Source organism: Arvicola amphibius, chromosome 2 (genome assembly GCF_903992535.2).
Source record: "Arvicola amphibius chromosome 2, mArvAmp1.2, whole genome shotgun sequence".
Classification (NCBI taxonomy): Eukaryota; Metazoa; Chordata; class Mammalia; order Rodentia; family Cricetidae; genus Arvicola; species Arvicola amphibius.
The window spans coordinates 25,759,369-25,773,128 of NC_052048.2; the positions used below are offsets into that span (position 1 = coordinate 25,759,369).

Below are 13,760 nucleotides of genomic sequence, written 5' to 3' on the forward strand. Positions count from 1 at the left end.
TTGCCCACGCGGGGCTCCAGAACTCTTCAGGAACTGGTTAACTTTCCACCTAAATCTAGTTTGAGTTGTCCCATGCTTCCTGTTGGACTCTGTGGCAAGCCAATCCTGTTCTTCCCATCCAAATCATTCACACCCAGAGGACAGACTCGCCACAAGGGTCATCAAGTTTGAGTCACACCATGGTAGCTCATCTCATTTCCAGGTTTGGGACAGACAGGGTTATTGACAGAACTTGGTATAACCTGGCCTAAACACAGGGAGTTTTAGGCCAGTAGGGGCAACAGTCTCAAAAATATAGCTTCTAAACATACAGGTACCCCAGGAGGCCACATGTTAACTGTCAGGTAGGGCAGACACATCCAGGGCAAACATTTCTTTTCCTCTCAGCTCGTGTGTGGGAGGATCTAGAAGAGCAAGGAAAGGCTCCTCCTGAACAACGCCCATAGCCTGAGGGCCTGAAGGCAAACCTGGAGGTCCTCAGGCGCAGGAGCTACACCTGCAGCCAGCCGCCCCCTCTCACCACCACCAGCACTGAACGTGTGGCTCAGCCATCCTGGGCTATTTCCCCTGTTAAGCCATTCACCAGAAATGGAAATTTAGCTGAAAAGCCGCTCCCAGAAAATGGTTAAGAATAAGAAAAAGTTCACGTTCAAGTAAAATTTTAGATTCCTGTGTAGCTGGGCTGTAGCACACACCTTTAGTTCCAGCACGCAGGAGGCAGAGGCAGGCGGGTCGGAGTTGAGGTCAGCCTGGTCTACAGTTAGTGCTGGGACACCCAGGGGTACGGAGAAACCCAATTTCGAAAACCAAGAGATTAAACCAAGTGTTTAAAATATAAGCCTGCAGCAGAGCCGTGTTTAATCCTAGCGCACTCTAGAGGCCGAGACCGGTGCACTAGGATCCAGTTTGAGGCCAGGTTAGGCTACAAAAAAAGATCCAGGACGGGGCTGGAGATGGCTCGGCGGGTAGGAAAACTGGCTGCGCTACCAGAGGACCCAGGTTCAATTCTCTGCGCCCACATGGTTACCTCAGTGCAGGAGATCCAACACCCTCCAACCAGACACACATAAAAACAAAAAACATCAACGCACTCAGAGTAAAAATTAAATATTTAAGAGTCCCGGCGTATATACCCAGTACTACAATAGTGAGACCCTGTCTCAACTAAACAAAAAGAATTTCTGTGCTGAAACAAAGCAGCAACAAAAGAAAGCACGGAAACCTGCCCACACCTTTGGTTTACATCAAGAGTTCTAGGCCAGCCAGAGCTACACAGAGACCCAGAGTCTCCCACGGCAGGGTCCAGTAACCCATACTGGCTACTAACTTGCCTGCAACTCCTGGTCTCCCATCTACAAGTGCTGGGGGTCCCAGGTACTAGCCACCTGCCCACCTTGGCAAGATGAGAAAGGGTGGATGCCTACTGACTTCCCCAAACCCCGGGCCAAAAGGCTGGCCTACCCGAATCATCCGAGGAGTCTTGTTCATCCGTCTGAGAAGATGCCGAGTCCACGAGTGGGTCGAACACCTCCTCTGATGGGTCGAACTCTGATGGCTCTGCCATGGTGGTGAGCAGAAGCCTTGAAAGTTAGCGCCAAATAAAACGGGATAGTTTTGGAGAAGATTCACAAGCAGAGGCGAAGTGAGCAGGTGGAAGGTCTTTTAAACCTCAAGTAAGCCAACCCTCCAGGCTATTTTAATGCTAATGAAGCAGTGATTAAAGGGTCCACTTGAGTTAAAGGCAAATGCTGTCGGATAAACTCTTCCTCTGATCTGCCCTAAACACTAATCCTGTACAAAAAAAAAAAACCAAAGAAATTTTGGCTAGGTACGGTGGCCTCCACCATTAATTCCCGTTCAAGGGAGGCAGAGGCGGCGGGGGGGGGGGGGGGGGGGGGGAATCTCTGCGAATTCTAAACCAGGCCTGCACCAAAAAGGAAAAAAAAAAAAAAAGGCTGGGCAGTGGGAGCCCACGCCTTTAATCCCAGCACTCGCGGAGGCAGAGACAGGTGAATCTCTGTGAGTTCACCAAAGCTACAGAGAAACCCTGTCTCAAAAAAGCCTAAAAAGAAAAAAAAAAAGACTGGAAATTTTATCTAGAGTCCCTCTTGGTTTCCTGAAGTATCAGGGATTTTGTTTTATTACATTCTCGGAGGTGGCTAGTGATGGGTGAACGGATTTAAACGTTCTCAAATGAGCACACCATTCTCCTCTAGCTGCCAATTAGTCCCTAATCAAGCTGATTAGGACGTTTTCTTTGCCTGTCTCATCTTTGGAGCTGTTTGCCTTGTGATGCTAGGGAATAAGCGTGTATGTTATACACTCTTAAGTAAGCTGACAGTTTATGGCAGTATATACCATATATAGAGCATGGAATTTAAGCACATGTAATTGTGAATTGTTTCATAGATGACACATTTAATAATATATCTCTTTTGTTGTTCAAGACTCTGTGTAGTCTTGGCTGTCCAGAAACTCAGTATGCATCGCAGGCTGGCCTCAAACTCTAGAGATCTTCCTGCCTCTGCCTCCAAAGAGCTAAGATTAAGTCATGCAACAACAACCCACTGCAACTTTTTAAAAAAGAGACACAACGAGCCTGGCGGTGGTGGTGTACGCCTTTAATCCCAGCACTCGGGAGGCAGAGGCAGGCGGATCTCTGTGAGTTCAAGGCCAGTCTGGTCTACAAGAGCTAGCTCCAGGACAGGCTCTAAAACTACAGAGAAACCCTGCCTCGAACCCCTTCTCCCCTCCCCCCAAAAAAGAGACTCCACATAGGTCTCTCAGTAAGTGGCCCAGGATGATCAGGAGCCTTTGTTTGCTTTCTTTTTTCTTTTTTTTCTGAGATAGGATAGACTAGGAGCTCAATGTATAGACCAGGCTGGCCTCAAACTCAAGAGAGCTTCCTCAAATTCCCACAACTCTTGTTTTGTTGCTTCTTTTTGGTTTTTCTGGAACTCGCTCTGTAGAGCAGGCTGGCTTCAAACTCTAAGAGATCTGCCTGCTTCTGGCTCCCGAGTGCCGAGATTAAAGTCACGATCCACTACTGCCAGTTTTTTCTTTAAGACAAGGTCCTTTACTGTGTGCCCTCAGGCGGCTTGGAACTAAACCGACTGGCTTTGACTTTGTAGGAATCCTCCTGCCTCTGCCTCCACCACCTCCCACAAGGCCGGGATCGTATGAGCACAACCCCAGCAGGATGGTTAGATCATTTTTTAATACTTCAATCAAGTAGTTTTTCCGGCATAGTTTCCAAAAGACTTTATCAACAGGACCTGGCTAACTTCTTTGCTATGCAAATTGGAAGCCGCAGCTCAGCCCAGCTGAATCTGGTTAAGAAGCAAATTCTCTGGCACTGGGCTCTAACCATCTCTGTGAGTCCCAGACAGGAGCCCAGGCCACCTGTGCTCGAGTTGAAGGCTTACTACTGTTTGCTCTCCAGCACCTTGGACCGGATGATCTGCTCTCAGCTACTCTTCCTGAGGAAGTGCTTCGGAGACTTGCACCGGAGAAGTCCGAGGAAGATCACTAGTGGGCCCAGTGGTACAGAGCTCGCCCAGCAGGAATGAGGCTGTGGTGTCAGGCCCCAGCCCTACCAAAGTAAGCAAGCAAGCGAACACCTGAGGTGCCACAACCTGTCCAGGTCATCGTAGCTTTATTTTGATTTCTATCTTTAAGGTTCCACTGAGGTGTGTGTCTGTGTGTGGAGGCCAGGAGCAAGTTGTGGGAGTGCCGCACTCCTTTCGGGTGGGGCCCAGACATCGAACTTAGGTTTCCACGGCCTTTGCCTGCTGACTCGGCTCATCAGCCCCGTGTTCTTTCTCCTGTGGCACACAAGATGAAACCTGCACTTGCTAAGTAAGTTAACATGTGAGACTGTTTGATTTTTATGCCACCAGGAATGCAGAGGAGAAATCTAAGAATGGAATGTCTTGTCCCATGTGAGAACATACATTTAAAAAAAATTCTAAATTGCGGCTGGGGAGGGATGGCTCAGTGGTTAAGAGCACTGGCTGCTCTTCCAGGACCTGGGTTCAATTCCCAGAACCCACATGGCAGCTCACAACTGTCTTCAACTCCAGTTCTAAGGGACCCAACACCCTCACATAGGCAAAACACCAATGCACATAAAATTTAAAAAAAATTTATGTATACGTGTGTATGTATGTATATGTATAAGAGTATGTATTGCATGTGTTTGGAGGAAGGAGAGGGTTTTCTTCAGATCTGGAGCTAGAGTCAGGAGCCAATCCTGGGAACAGAATTCCTTCTCTCTGTGCTCTCAGCCCCACTGTCGTTATGCGGATTTGGGGTTCCAGACTGATATTTTACTATAGGCTAAAGCTTGAAGGCTGGGAGAAAGATCCTTGGGAAGACGCGGGAGCACGTGGGTGTTGGCTTTGCAAACACATCCCGTCCGTTAGTGGTTTTTTTATTCATGGCTCATGATTTAGGAAGGTCCTGGGAGGTACAGAGAAGGCCTAGCAGAGCGTGAGGCTGTGGGAGCACAGGGCTGGGACCCTCACGTCTCAGCAAACCAGGGCAGAGAGCCCAGGGAGTCCTTCCACTCCTGTTTGCCAAGGCTGCTTCTTCTGTAATGTCTGCTGGCCCCGAACCCGAGTGGCCTGTCCTGACTCCCTGGCCTCACTGCCTCGCCAGCACAGGGACTTACAGGTAAGGCGCCACCAAGGTATAGTTACTATTTGTTTTGTTTTGAGACAGGGTCTCACTATTTGTGGTCCTGGCTGGTTTGGAACTCACAGAGATTTGCGCCTGCCTCTGCCTCCCCAGTGCCAGACGGAAGGTCTGCACCACACCTGGCCAAGTTATTCTTTTCCTATTTGTTTGTTTTGTTTTGTTTTTCTTCTTCTTCTTGGTTTTTTTTTTTTTTTTTTTTTTTTTTGAGACAGGGTTTCTCTGTAGCTTTAGAGCCTGTCCTGGAACTAGCTCTTGTAGACCAGGCTGGCCTTGAACTCACAGAGATCCTCATGCCTCTGCCTTCTGAGTGCTGGGATTAAAGGGGTGTCACCACCACCTGGCAAATTATTCTTATCTAGGGAATTCTTCTTTAGTAAATGTGAGTTTAAGGTAGTTTCTGAACCACAGGCCGGATGCTGGTTGATAGGATAAAAACTCAGGGAGCTGGAGAGGTGGCATTTCCTGCTCCTTCAGAGAACTTGGGTGATGTTCCCAGCACAGCGGCTCACAAACAAGTGGGCCAGTCGGTTCCCCAGGCTTCAAAGCCCTCCTCTGATCCACAGCCCTCAGAACCAGGTATAAATTTAAGAGTTCACTGTGTAGACCAGGCTGGCCTGAATCTCCCAGACAGCTGCAGTGTGGAACCCTGGAGCTAAAGATGTGCTCCTCTACACCTAGCCCGAGGGCAGAGAAATCTCAAAGTGGATCTTGGTAGAGATAAAAGGTGTTCCTGATTTTGTCTCTGTAAGTCCTCGGGTGGGTGTGAATTAAGGGAGGTTAATTCACAGGTCACACGCTTTGCCTTAGGCACGACCCTTTGTTAGCATTCTGATTTGAAACTTCCCATTAAAATGTACATATATACTGTCCCTGTATCATCTCACAGTGGGCTTATTAAATTAAAATTATTTTTAATTCTTTTTTTTTCTCCCCAGAGACAGGGTTTCTCTGTGCGGCCCTGGAATTTGCTCTGGCCTCCAACTCACAAAGCTCCGCCTGCCTCCATCTCCCTGGTCCTGGGACTAAAGGCTTGTGCCACCATCGCCCAACCGGCTTTAGCTTTCTCTTTTTAATTGTTTTTGGCCTTTTGAAACAGGGTCTTGTTTTGTAGCTCTTGCCAGCTTCAAACTCCCAACAATTCTCCTGCCTCTCAGCCTCCCAAATTCTGGGAACCACAGGCATAAACCATCATGCGTGGCTTAACTTTCAAAAATCAAAATGGGCTCATGATATGTCTCAGTGGTGAAAGACCCCCATTCAATAATAGCAGCAGTAACGCCATTTTGCAAGGCATGAAATTTTACCAGCACAAAGGACAGGGAAGATTAGTTAAAGTTCAGTTCAGAGAAACAAGGGCAATGAGGGGCCAAGCAGGATATCTGTGGTCAGACACCCGGCCATGAGCAAGGGAGCAGAAACAGCTTGTACCCTAGATAAACGAAGTTAACTTACATATCTGATTTCTTGGAAACCCCCTGAAAAGTACCCAGCTGTCCCTATTTTTAACCCGAGCCTTATTTAAATTGTCCAATCAGAACCCTGTAACTACGCTTCTCGCTTCTGTACCCGCGCTTTTGCTCCCCGACCCTATAAAAACCCACTGCTCCAGCCTAAAGGCGCGCCAGTCCTCCGAGAGACTAGGTCGCCCCAGGTACCTGTGTATCAGAATAAAGCCTCTTGCTGTTTGCATCCGAAGAGTGTTCTCGCTGTTCCTTGGGGGGGGGGGTCTCCCTAGATTGAAAGATAGCCCACCCGTGGGGTCTTTCATTTGGGGGCTCGTCCGGGATTTGGAGACCCCTGCCCAGGGAGCACCGACTCACCACCGGGAGGTAAGCTGGCCAGCGATCGCTTTGTGTGACTGTCTGTACTATGTTTTTATGTTTGCGCCTGCGTCCGAACTAGTTAGCTAACTAGATCTGTATCTGGCGGACCCGCGGAGGAACTGACGAGTTCGTACTCCCGACCGCAGCCCTGGGAGACGTCCCGGGGGCATCTGGGGTCCAATTCGGGACCCGTCTGTTTTCTGTGAACCCTACCCGGATCGGACTGTTTGGAGCTCCTCCGCAGTCAGAAGGGTATGTGGTTCTTCTGGGAGTAGAGAGATCCGGACTCTCGCTATCTCCAACTCAGACTTTGCTTTCGGTTTTACGCTGAAGCCGCGCTGCGCGATTTTGGTGTTTTGTCATTGGTCTTTTTGTTCCTTTGTCTGGTATTGTCTGTGTCTGTGTTTGAAAATATGGGACAGTCCTTAACTACCCCTTTGAGTCTGACTTTACAGCACTGGAGGGACGTCCAGGACTTTGCGAACAACCAGTCCGTGGAAGTCCGGAAGAGGCGTTGGGTTACTTTCTGTTCATCTGAATGGCCCACATTTAATGTGGGCTGGCCAAGGGATGGTACATTCGACCTTAATATTATCTCGCAGGTCAAAAGCCAAAATGATGGACCCCGGCCCTCATGGGCACCCAGACCAGGTGGCCTATATCGTGACCTGGGAGGCAATGGCTTAAGATCCACCACCCTGGGCTAAGCCTTTTGTCCCTCCCAAACCCCTACTTCCTCCATCTGCTCCCACCTTACCCCCTCCAGTCTCCTCCTCTCCAGCAGGACCCCCAATCCGCTCGTCTCTATATCCAACCCTTACTGACCCTTCAAAAACCAAACCTCCCCCTCCGCAGGTTCTGCCCGCGGGGGATGACCTATTGGTAGACCTCCTCACGGAGGACCCCCCTCCCTACCGAGAACAGGCCCTCCCGCCTCAGGTGGCCGACTCGACCGATGAAAACGAGGGGCCTGCCGCGCCATCTCCCGCTGCCCCGTCCCCCATGGCAGCCCGCTTAAGGGGACGGCGAGACCAGCAGCTGGCCGCGGATTCTACTTCCTCTCAGGCATTCCCTCTCCGGACCGGAGGAAATGGCCAACTACAATACTGGCCGTTCTCCTCCTCCGACCTATATAACTGGAAAAATAACAATCCCTCTTTTTCTGAAGACCCAGTTAGGCTGACTGCTCTAATTGAGTCGGTCCTGATTACTCATCAGCCCACCTGGGATGATTGCCAACAATTACTGCAGACTTTGCTGACTTCGGAGGAGAAGCAGAGAGTCCTCCTGGAGGCTCGAAAGGCGGTTCGGGGAGCAGACGGACGTCCCACCCAGCTGCCTAATGAGATAGACGCCGCCTTTCCCCTCGAACGTCCCAATTGGGACTTCACCACACAGGAAGGTAGGAATCACCTAATCCTCTATCGCCAGTTGCTCATAGCGGGTCTCCATGGGGCGGGCCGACGCCCCACCAATTTGGCGAAAGTTAAACAGGTACTGCAGGGACCGGGAGAAACTCCCTCAGCGTTCTTAGAGCAGCTCAAAGAAGCCTATCGTAGATACACCCCGTATGACCCAGAAGATCCAGGGCAAGAAACTAGCGTAGCTATGTCTTTCATTTGGCAATCTGCTCCAGATATCAAACGCAGACTCGAGCGCCTAGAAAACTTAAGGGAGAGTTCGCTCAGGGACCTACTAAAGGAGGCAGAAAGAATCTTTAATAAACGAGAGACTCCAGAAGAGAGGGAGGATCGTCTTAGAAAGGAGGCAGAGGAAAGAGAGGACCGTCGCAGAACGGAAGCTGAGGAAAAGGAAAAAGAAAGGGACCGTAAGAGACATAAGGAGATGAGCAAACTCTTGGCCACCGTAGTTTCCAGTCAAAGACAGGGTAGACAGGAGGGAGACCGAAGGGGACCCCTCGGCAGCTGAGGGAATTCCTGGGGACAGCAGGGTTCTGTCGCCTACGGATTCCAGGGTTTGCTGAGATAGCAGCCCCTTTATACCCACTTACCAAAACAGGGACTCTGTTCAGTTGGGGCGAGGACCAGCAAAAGGCATACCAGGAAATAAAGCGGGCCTTGCTCACAGCTCCCGCATTGGGACTCCCAGACCTGACTAAGCCATTTGAACTGTTTGTGGACGAAAAACAGGGTTATGCTAAAGGGGTCCTAACTCAAAAACTGGGCCCCTGGAGGCGTCCTATAGCTTACCTCTCAAAGAAGCTCGATCCAGTAGCTTCAGGGTGGCCGCCCTGCTTGCGAATGGTAGCGGCGATTGCAGTCCTCACCAAGGACGCGGGAAAAATTAACTCTGGGCCAGCCATTGACCATCCTGGCACCACATGCGGTGGAGGCCTTGGTTAAGCAGCCTCCAGACCGTTGGCTCTCTAATGCCCGCATGACTCATTACCAAGCCATGCTCCTGGATACGGACCGGGTGCACTTTGGGCCTGCGGTGACCCTGAACCCCGCAACCCTGCTCCCTTTGCCGGAGGAAAGGGAGGAACACGATTGCCTCGAGATCCTTGCGGAAATGCACGGGACCAGACCGGACCTGACGGATCAACCCCTCCAGAACGCTGACTTCACCTGGTATACAGACGGGAGCAGTTTTCTGCAGGATGGTCAGCGGAGAGCTGGGGCTGCAGTAATCACCGAGACCGAGGTAATCTGGGCAGAAGCTCTTCCAACTGGGACCTCGGCCCAGCGGGCTGAACTCATAGCGCTCACCCAGGCGCTCAGGCTGGCAGAAGAAGCCTTCCCGACTAAACACGAAACAGCCAAGATAGTGACCAAGAAGCTGCTGGAAGAGATTTTCCCCAGGTACGGCATGCCCCAGGTACTGGGAACCGATAATGGGCCCGCCTTCGTCTCCCAGGTAAGTCAGTTGGTGGCCAAGCTCTTGGGGATTAATTGGAAATTACATTGCGCTTACCGACCCCAGAGTTCAGGACAGGTAGAAAGGATGAATAGAACAATTAAGGAGACTTTGACTAAATTAACGCTTGCAACTGGCACTAGAGATTGGGTACTCCTACTACCCCTAGCCCTCTACCGTGCCCGCAACACTCCAGGACCACATGGACTTACTCCCTTTGAGATAATATATGGGGCGCCCCCGCCCCTCATTAATTTTTTTGACTCCAATATTTCAGACTTTACTAACAGTCCCTCTCTGCAAGCTCACTTACAGGCACTCCAGGCCGTACAGAGGGAAGTTTGGAAACCACTGGCTGCCGCTTACAGAGACCAGCTGGACAGACCAGTGATACCCCACAACTACCAAATTGGTGACGCAGTCTGGGTCCGCCGGCATCAGACAAAGAACTTGGAACCCCGCTGGAAGGGACCCTACACCGTACTGCTGACCACTCCCACTGCTCTCAAGGTCGACGGCATTGCGGCTTGGGTCCACGCCTCCCACGTAAAAGCAGCCCGATCGGACGAGGAAACATCAACATCATCATGGAAGGTTCAGCGCTCTCAAAACCCCTTAAAGATAAGGCTTTCCCGTTCCTGATTATGTTGGTACTGATAACGGGAGGAGGCGAAGGCGGCGCCTCACCCCACACAGTAGGGACGAGCACATGGGACCCTCACAGCGGCAGGCACGGATGTAATACTTAATGTTACTACCCGGAGGGGGCCCAAGAACTTAGGATGCCCCGATGAAATGAAAGCTAGTCTACAAACTTTATTTCAGGCTGTGGGAGGACCAACCCCGGGCAACAACGCTGATTGGTATGCATGCCCCGGGAATTCAGGCTACAAGCGATGCGCATATAGCACGGCCCGTGAATATTATTGTGATGTTTGGGGCTGTGAGACTTCCTCTTGGGGATCGCTGGCCTCCAAATGGGGCACCCCTCGGGGACAGGACCCCCTACAGATAGCTTATTGGGACCAAACCCCATACCCAACGGGCCCAAACATACGCTTAACCTTCACCGGGTGCCAACACCAAATGCCAGCCCTGACCGGGTCTTGGGGAATTCGACGCTATGACCCCACCGGCCCCGACCATGGAGCTATAATTACCCTTAGTTATAGCTTTGCCCAAGATAATCCTTCCCCCGCAGTTGGGCCAAACCCGGTCGTGTCAGAACAGAAGCCCCCTTCTCAGCCGGCACCCCCTCCCAGACCCAGACCAGCTCCCGCCCACAATCTCTCCACCACCATGGTCCCACCCACGCACAACGACACCCCAACAGGACCAACTCCTCCGCAGGGTACAGGGGACAGACTCCTCAATCTGATCCAGGGGGGCATATTCGACCCTTAACTACACCAGCCCAAACTTAACCGAAGAATGCTGGCTATGTCTGGTTTCCAGGCCCCCATACTATGAGGGAGTGGCTATAATTGGCAATTATACCAACCAAACTGAGGCCACGACCTATTGTGCATCCCCTTCCCAACATAAACTTACCCTGTCAAAGGTGTCGGGTCGAGGGACCTGTATAGGAACGGTCCCTCAAACTCATAAGTCACTGTGCAATGGTACCCATCCACTTCAGACTAACTCCACTGGATATCTGGTGGCACCCAACGGGACCTACTGGGCATGCAGTACGGGTCTCACTCCCTGTGTTTCCCTTACGGTCCTTAATGCAGCTTCTGATTATTGCGTGTTAATAGAGCTATGGCCCAGAGTGACCTATCATACCCCCTCATATGTTTATGAGCAATTTGAAGAGAGACCACGAATTAAACGAGAGCCAGTGTCCCTCACACTGGCCCTCATGCTGGGAGGACTAACCGTGGGGGGAATAGCTGCGGGAGTAGGAACAGGGGCCGCTGCGCTGGTTGAGACCCAACAGTTCCAGCAATTACAGGCAGTCATGCACACCGATATCAGGGCTTTGGAAAAATCAGTCAGTGCCTTAGAAAAGTCCTTGACCTCCTTATCCGAAGTGGTCCTTCAGAACAGACGGGGGTTGGATGTTCTATTCCTACAGCAGGGGGGGCTTTGCGCAGCCCTAAAAGAGGAATGTTGCTTCTATGCTGATCACACAGGTGTTGTCAGGGACAATATGGCAAAACTCAGGGAACGAATCAAGCAAAGACAGCAGTTATTTGAATCACAACAAGGTTGGTTCGAGGGTTGGTTCAATAGATCTCCATGGTTAACCACCCTAGTCTCGTCCATAATGGGACCCCTCATGATTATACTATTAATCTTGCTGTTTGGGCCTTGTATCCTCAACCGTTTGGTTCAGTTCATGAAGGACAGGATGGCAGTCATACAAGCCTTGGTCTTGACCCAACAATACCACCAACTTAAGCAATTCGACCCTGAAAATGCAGGAAACCGAGTCAGCTAAATAAAAGATTTTATTCAGTTCAAAGGAAAAGGGGGGAATGAAAGACCCCCATTCAATAATAGCAGCAGTAACGCCATTTTGCAAGGCATGAAATTTTACCAGCACAAAGGACAGGGAAGATTAGTTAAAGTTCAGTTCAGAGAAACAAGGGCAATGAGGGGCCAAGCAGGATATCTGTGGTCAGACACCCGGCCATGAGCAAGGGAGCAGAAACAGCTTGTACCCTAGATAAACGAAGTTAACTTACATATCTGATTTCTTGGAAACCCCCTGAAAAGTACCCAGCTGTCCCTATTTTTAACCCGAGCCTTATTTAAATTGTCCAATCAGAACCCTGTAACTACGCTTCTCGCTTCTGTACCCGCGCTTTTGCTCCCCGACCCTATAAAAACCCACTGCTCCAGCCTAAAGGCGCGCCAGTCCTCCGAGAGACTAGGTCGCCCCAGGTACCTGTGTATCAGAATAAAGCCTCTTGCTGTTTGCATCCGAAGAGTGTTCTCGCTGTTCCTTGGGGGGGGGGGTCTCCCTAGATTGAAAGATAGCCCACCCGTGGGGTCTTTCAGTGGTACAGCATCTGTCAAGGATACATGATGCCTGGGATTCAATCCTAGGAGGAAAGAGGGGAGAAAAAGAAAGAGGAAGAAGGAAACAGTCACTAGAAGTTAATATAAATAAATAAGATAAACAAGTATAAGGCTGGGTGGTGGTGGTTTATTGCCTTCAATCCCAGCAGGTGGATCTCTGTGAGTTTGACGCCAGCCTTGTCTAGAGAGAGTTTCCGAACAGCCAGGGCTACACAGAGAAACCCTGTCTCAACAAACATACATATATTAAATCAACCAACCCGGTGGCGCACGCCGTTCATCCTGGCACTCCAGAGTCAAAGGCAGGTGGATCTCTCAGAATTCAATGCCCATTTAATCAACTAACTAAATTCCAGGTCAGCCAGGACTACACAGTGAGACCTTCCCTCAAACAAAACAAACAAACAAACAAACAAAAACCAAGCAAATAACCAACAAATAATTAAGGTCTTTGGGTATGCATATTACCTGCATACCCTTACCTCAGATCAAGTCACAATACTCAGAAAGTGGTTATATTTCTCTTTATATGTACATAAACATGTACGTATAAACGTGTGTGTGTGTGTGTGTGTTTCTTTTTCCTCTCCCTTAAACTAGTAAATCTGTTCCTTGGGTTTGAGTTGGGGCTCATATCACTGGCCTCAAATTTAAGCAGAAGCAGTTCTTCCCCTCAAAATCCAAACTGTGGGATTACAATCAAGTGCCAGAATTCATTCCCCACTCCCACCCCTCCTGCGTTCGTGCGTGCATGTGTGTGTGTGTGTGTGTGTGTGTGTGTGTGTGTGTGTGTGAGAGAGAGAGAGAGAGAGAGAGAGAGAGAGAAGAGTTGGTATTCTGTGTGCCGCAGAGGTGGAGGTCAGTTCTATCGCAGGCTTTAGGGCTGGAACTCAGGTCTTTGGGTTTGTAAAGAAAGTACCTTTACCCTTGTTTACCCACTGAGTCATCTGGACACCCAGTCACTCTCATGAGGCAAGCATTTGCCAGTAGCCTTGGGTGTGAGTGCTAAAAAGGCTGGGACACCTCACGTCACCCCACCTGGCTCCTGAATCTCCAAGGATGCCAAGAAGGCCGAACCTAAGAGTAAAGACCACAAGCACCACCTCTTCCTTCATCAACCCTCTTAAAGTAGTCTGATCCATGGTGGCGCACACCTTTAATCCCAGCACCAGGGAGGCAGAGGCAGGCGGATCTTTGTGAATTTCAAGCCAGCCTGGTCTACAAGAGCTAGTTCCAGGGTAGCCAGGGCTGTTACATAGAGAAACTCTGCTTTTTTTTTTTTTTTTCTTGTTTTTGTTTTTTTCTTCCAGACAGAGTTTCTCTGTGTAAAAA

At 50.1% G+C, this 13,760-nt stretch overlaps 1 protein-coding gene across 1 annotated transcript; it reads left to right on the forward strand.

The window, feature by feature from the left end:
- Positions 1–6,867: 6,867 nt before the first annotated feature.
- LOC119808157 lies at positions 6,868–9,967 on the forward strand. Its single transcript, XM_038320534.2, is given in 2 exon segments — positions 6,868–7,132; positions 7,134–9,967. Coding segments are annotated over 2 exon segments (1,515 nt in total). The 5' UTR covers positions 6,868–6,934; the 3' UTR covers positions 8,451–9,967.
- Positions 9,968–13,760: the final 3,793 nt, after the last annotated feature.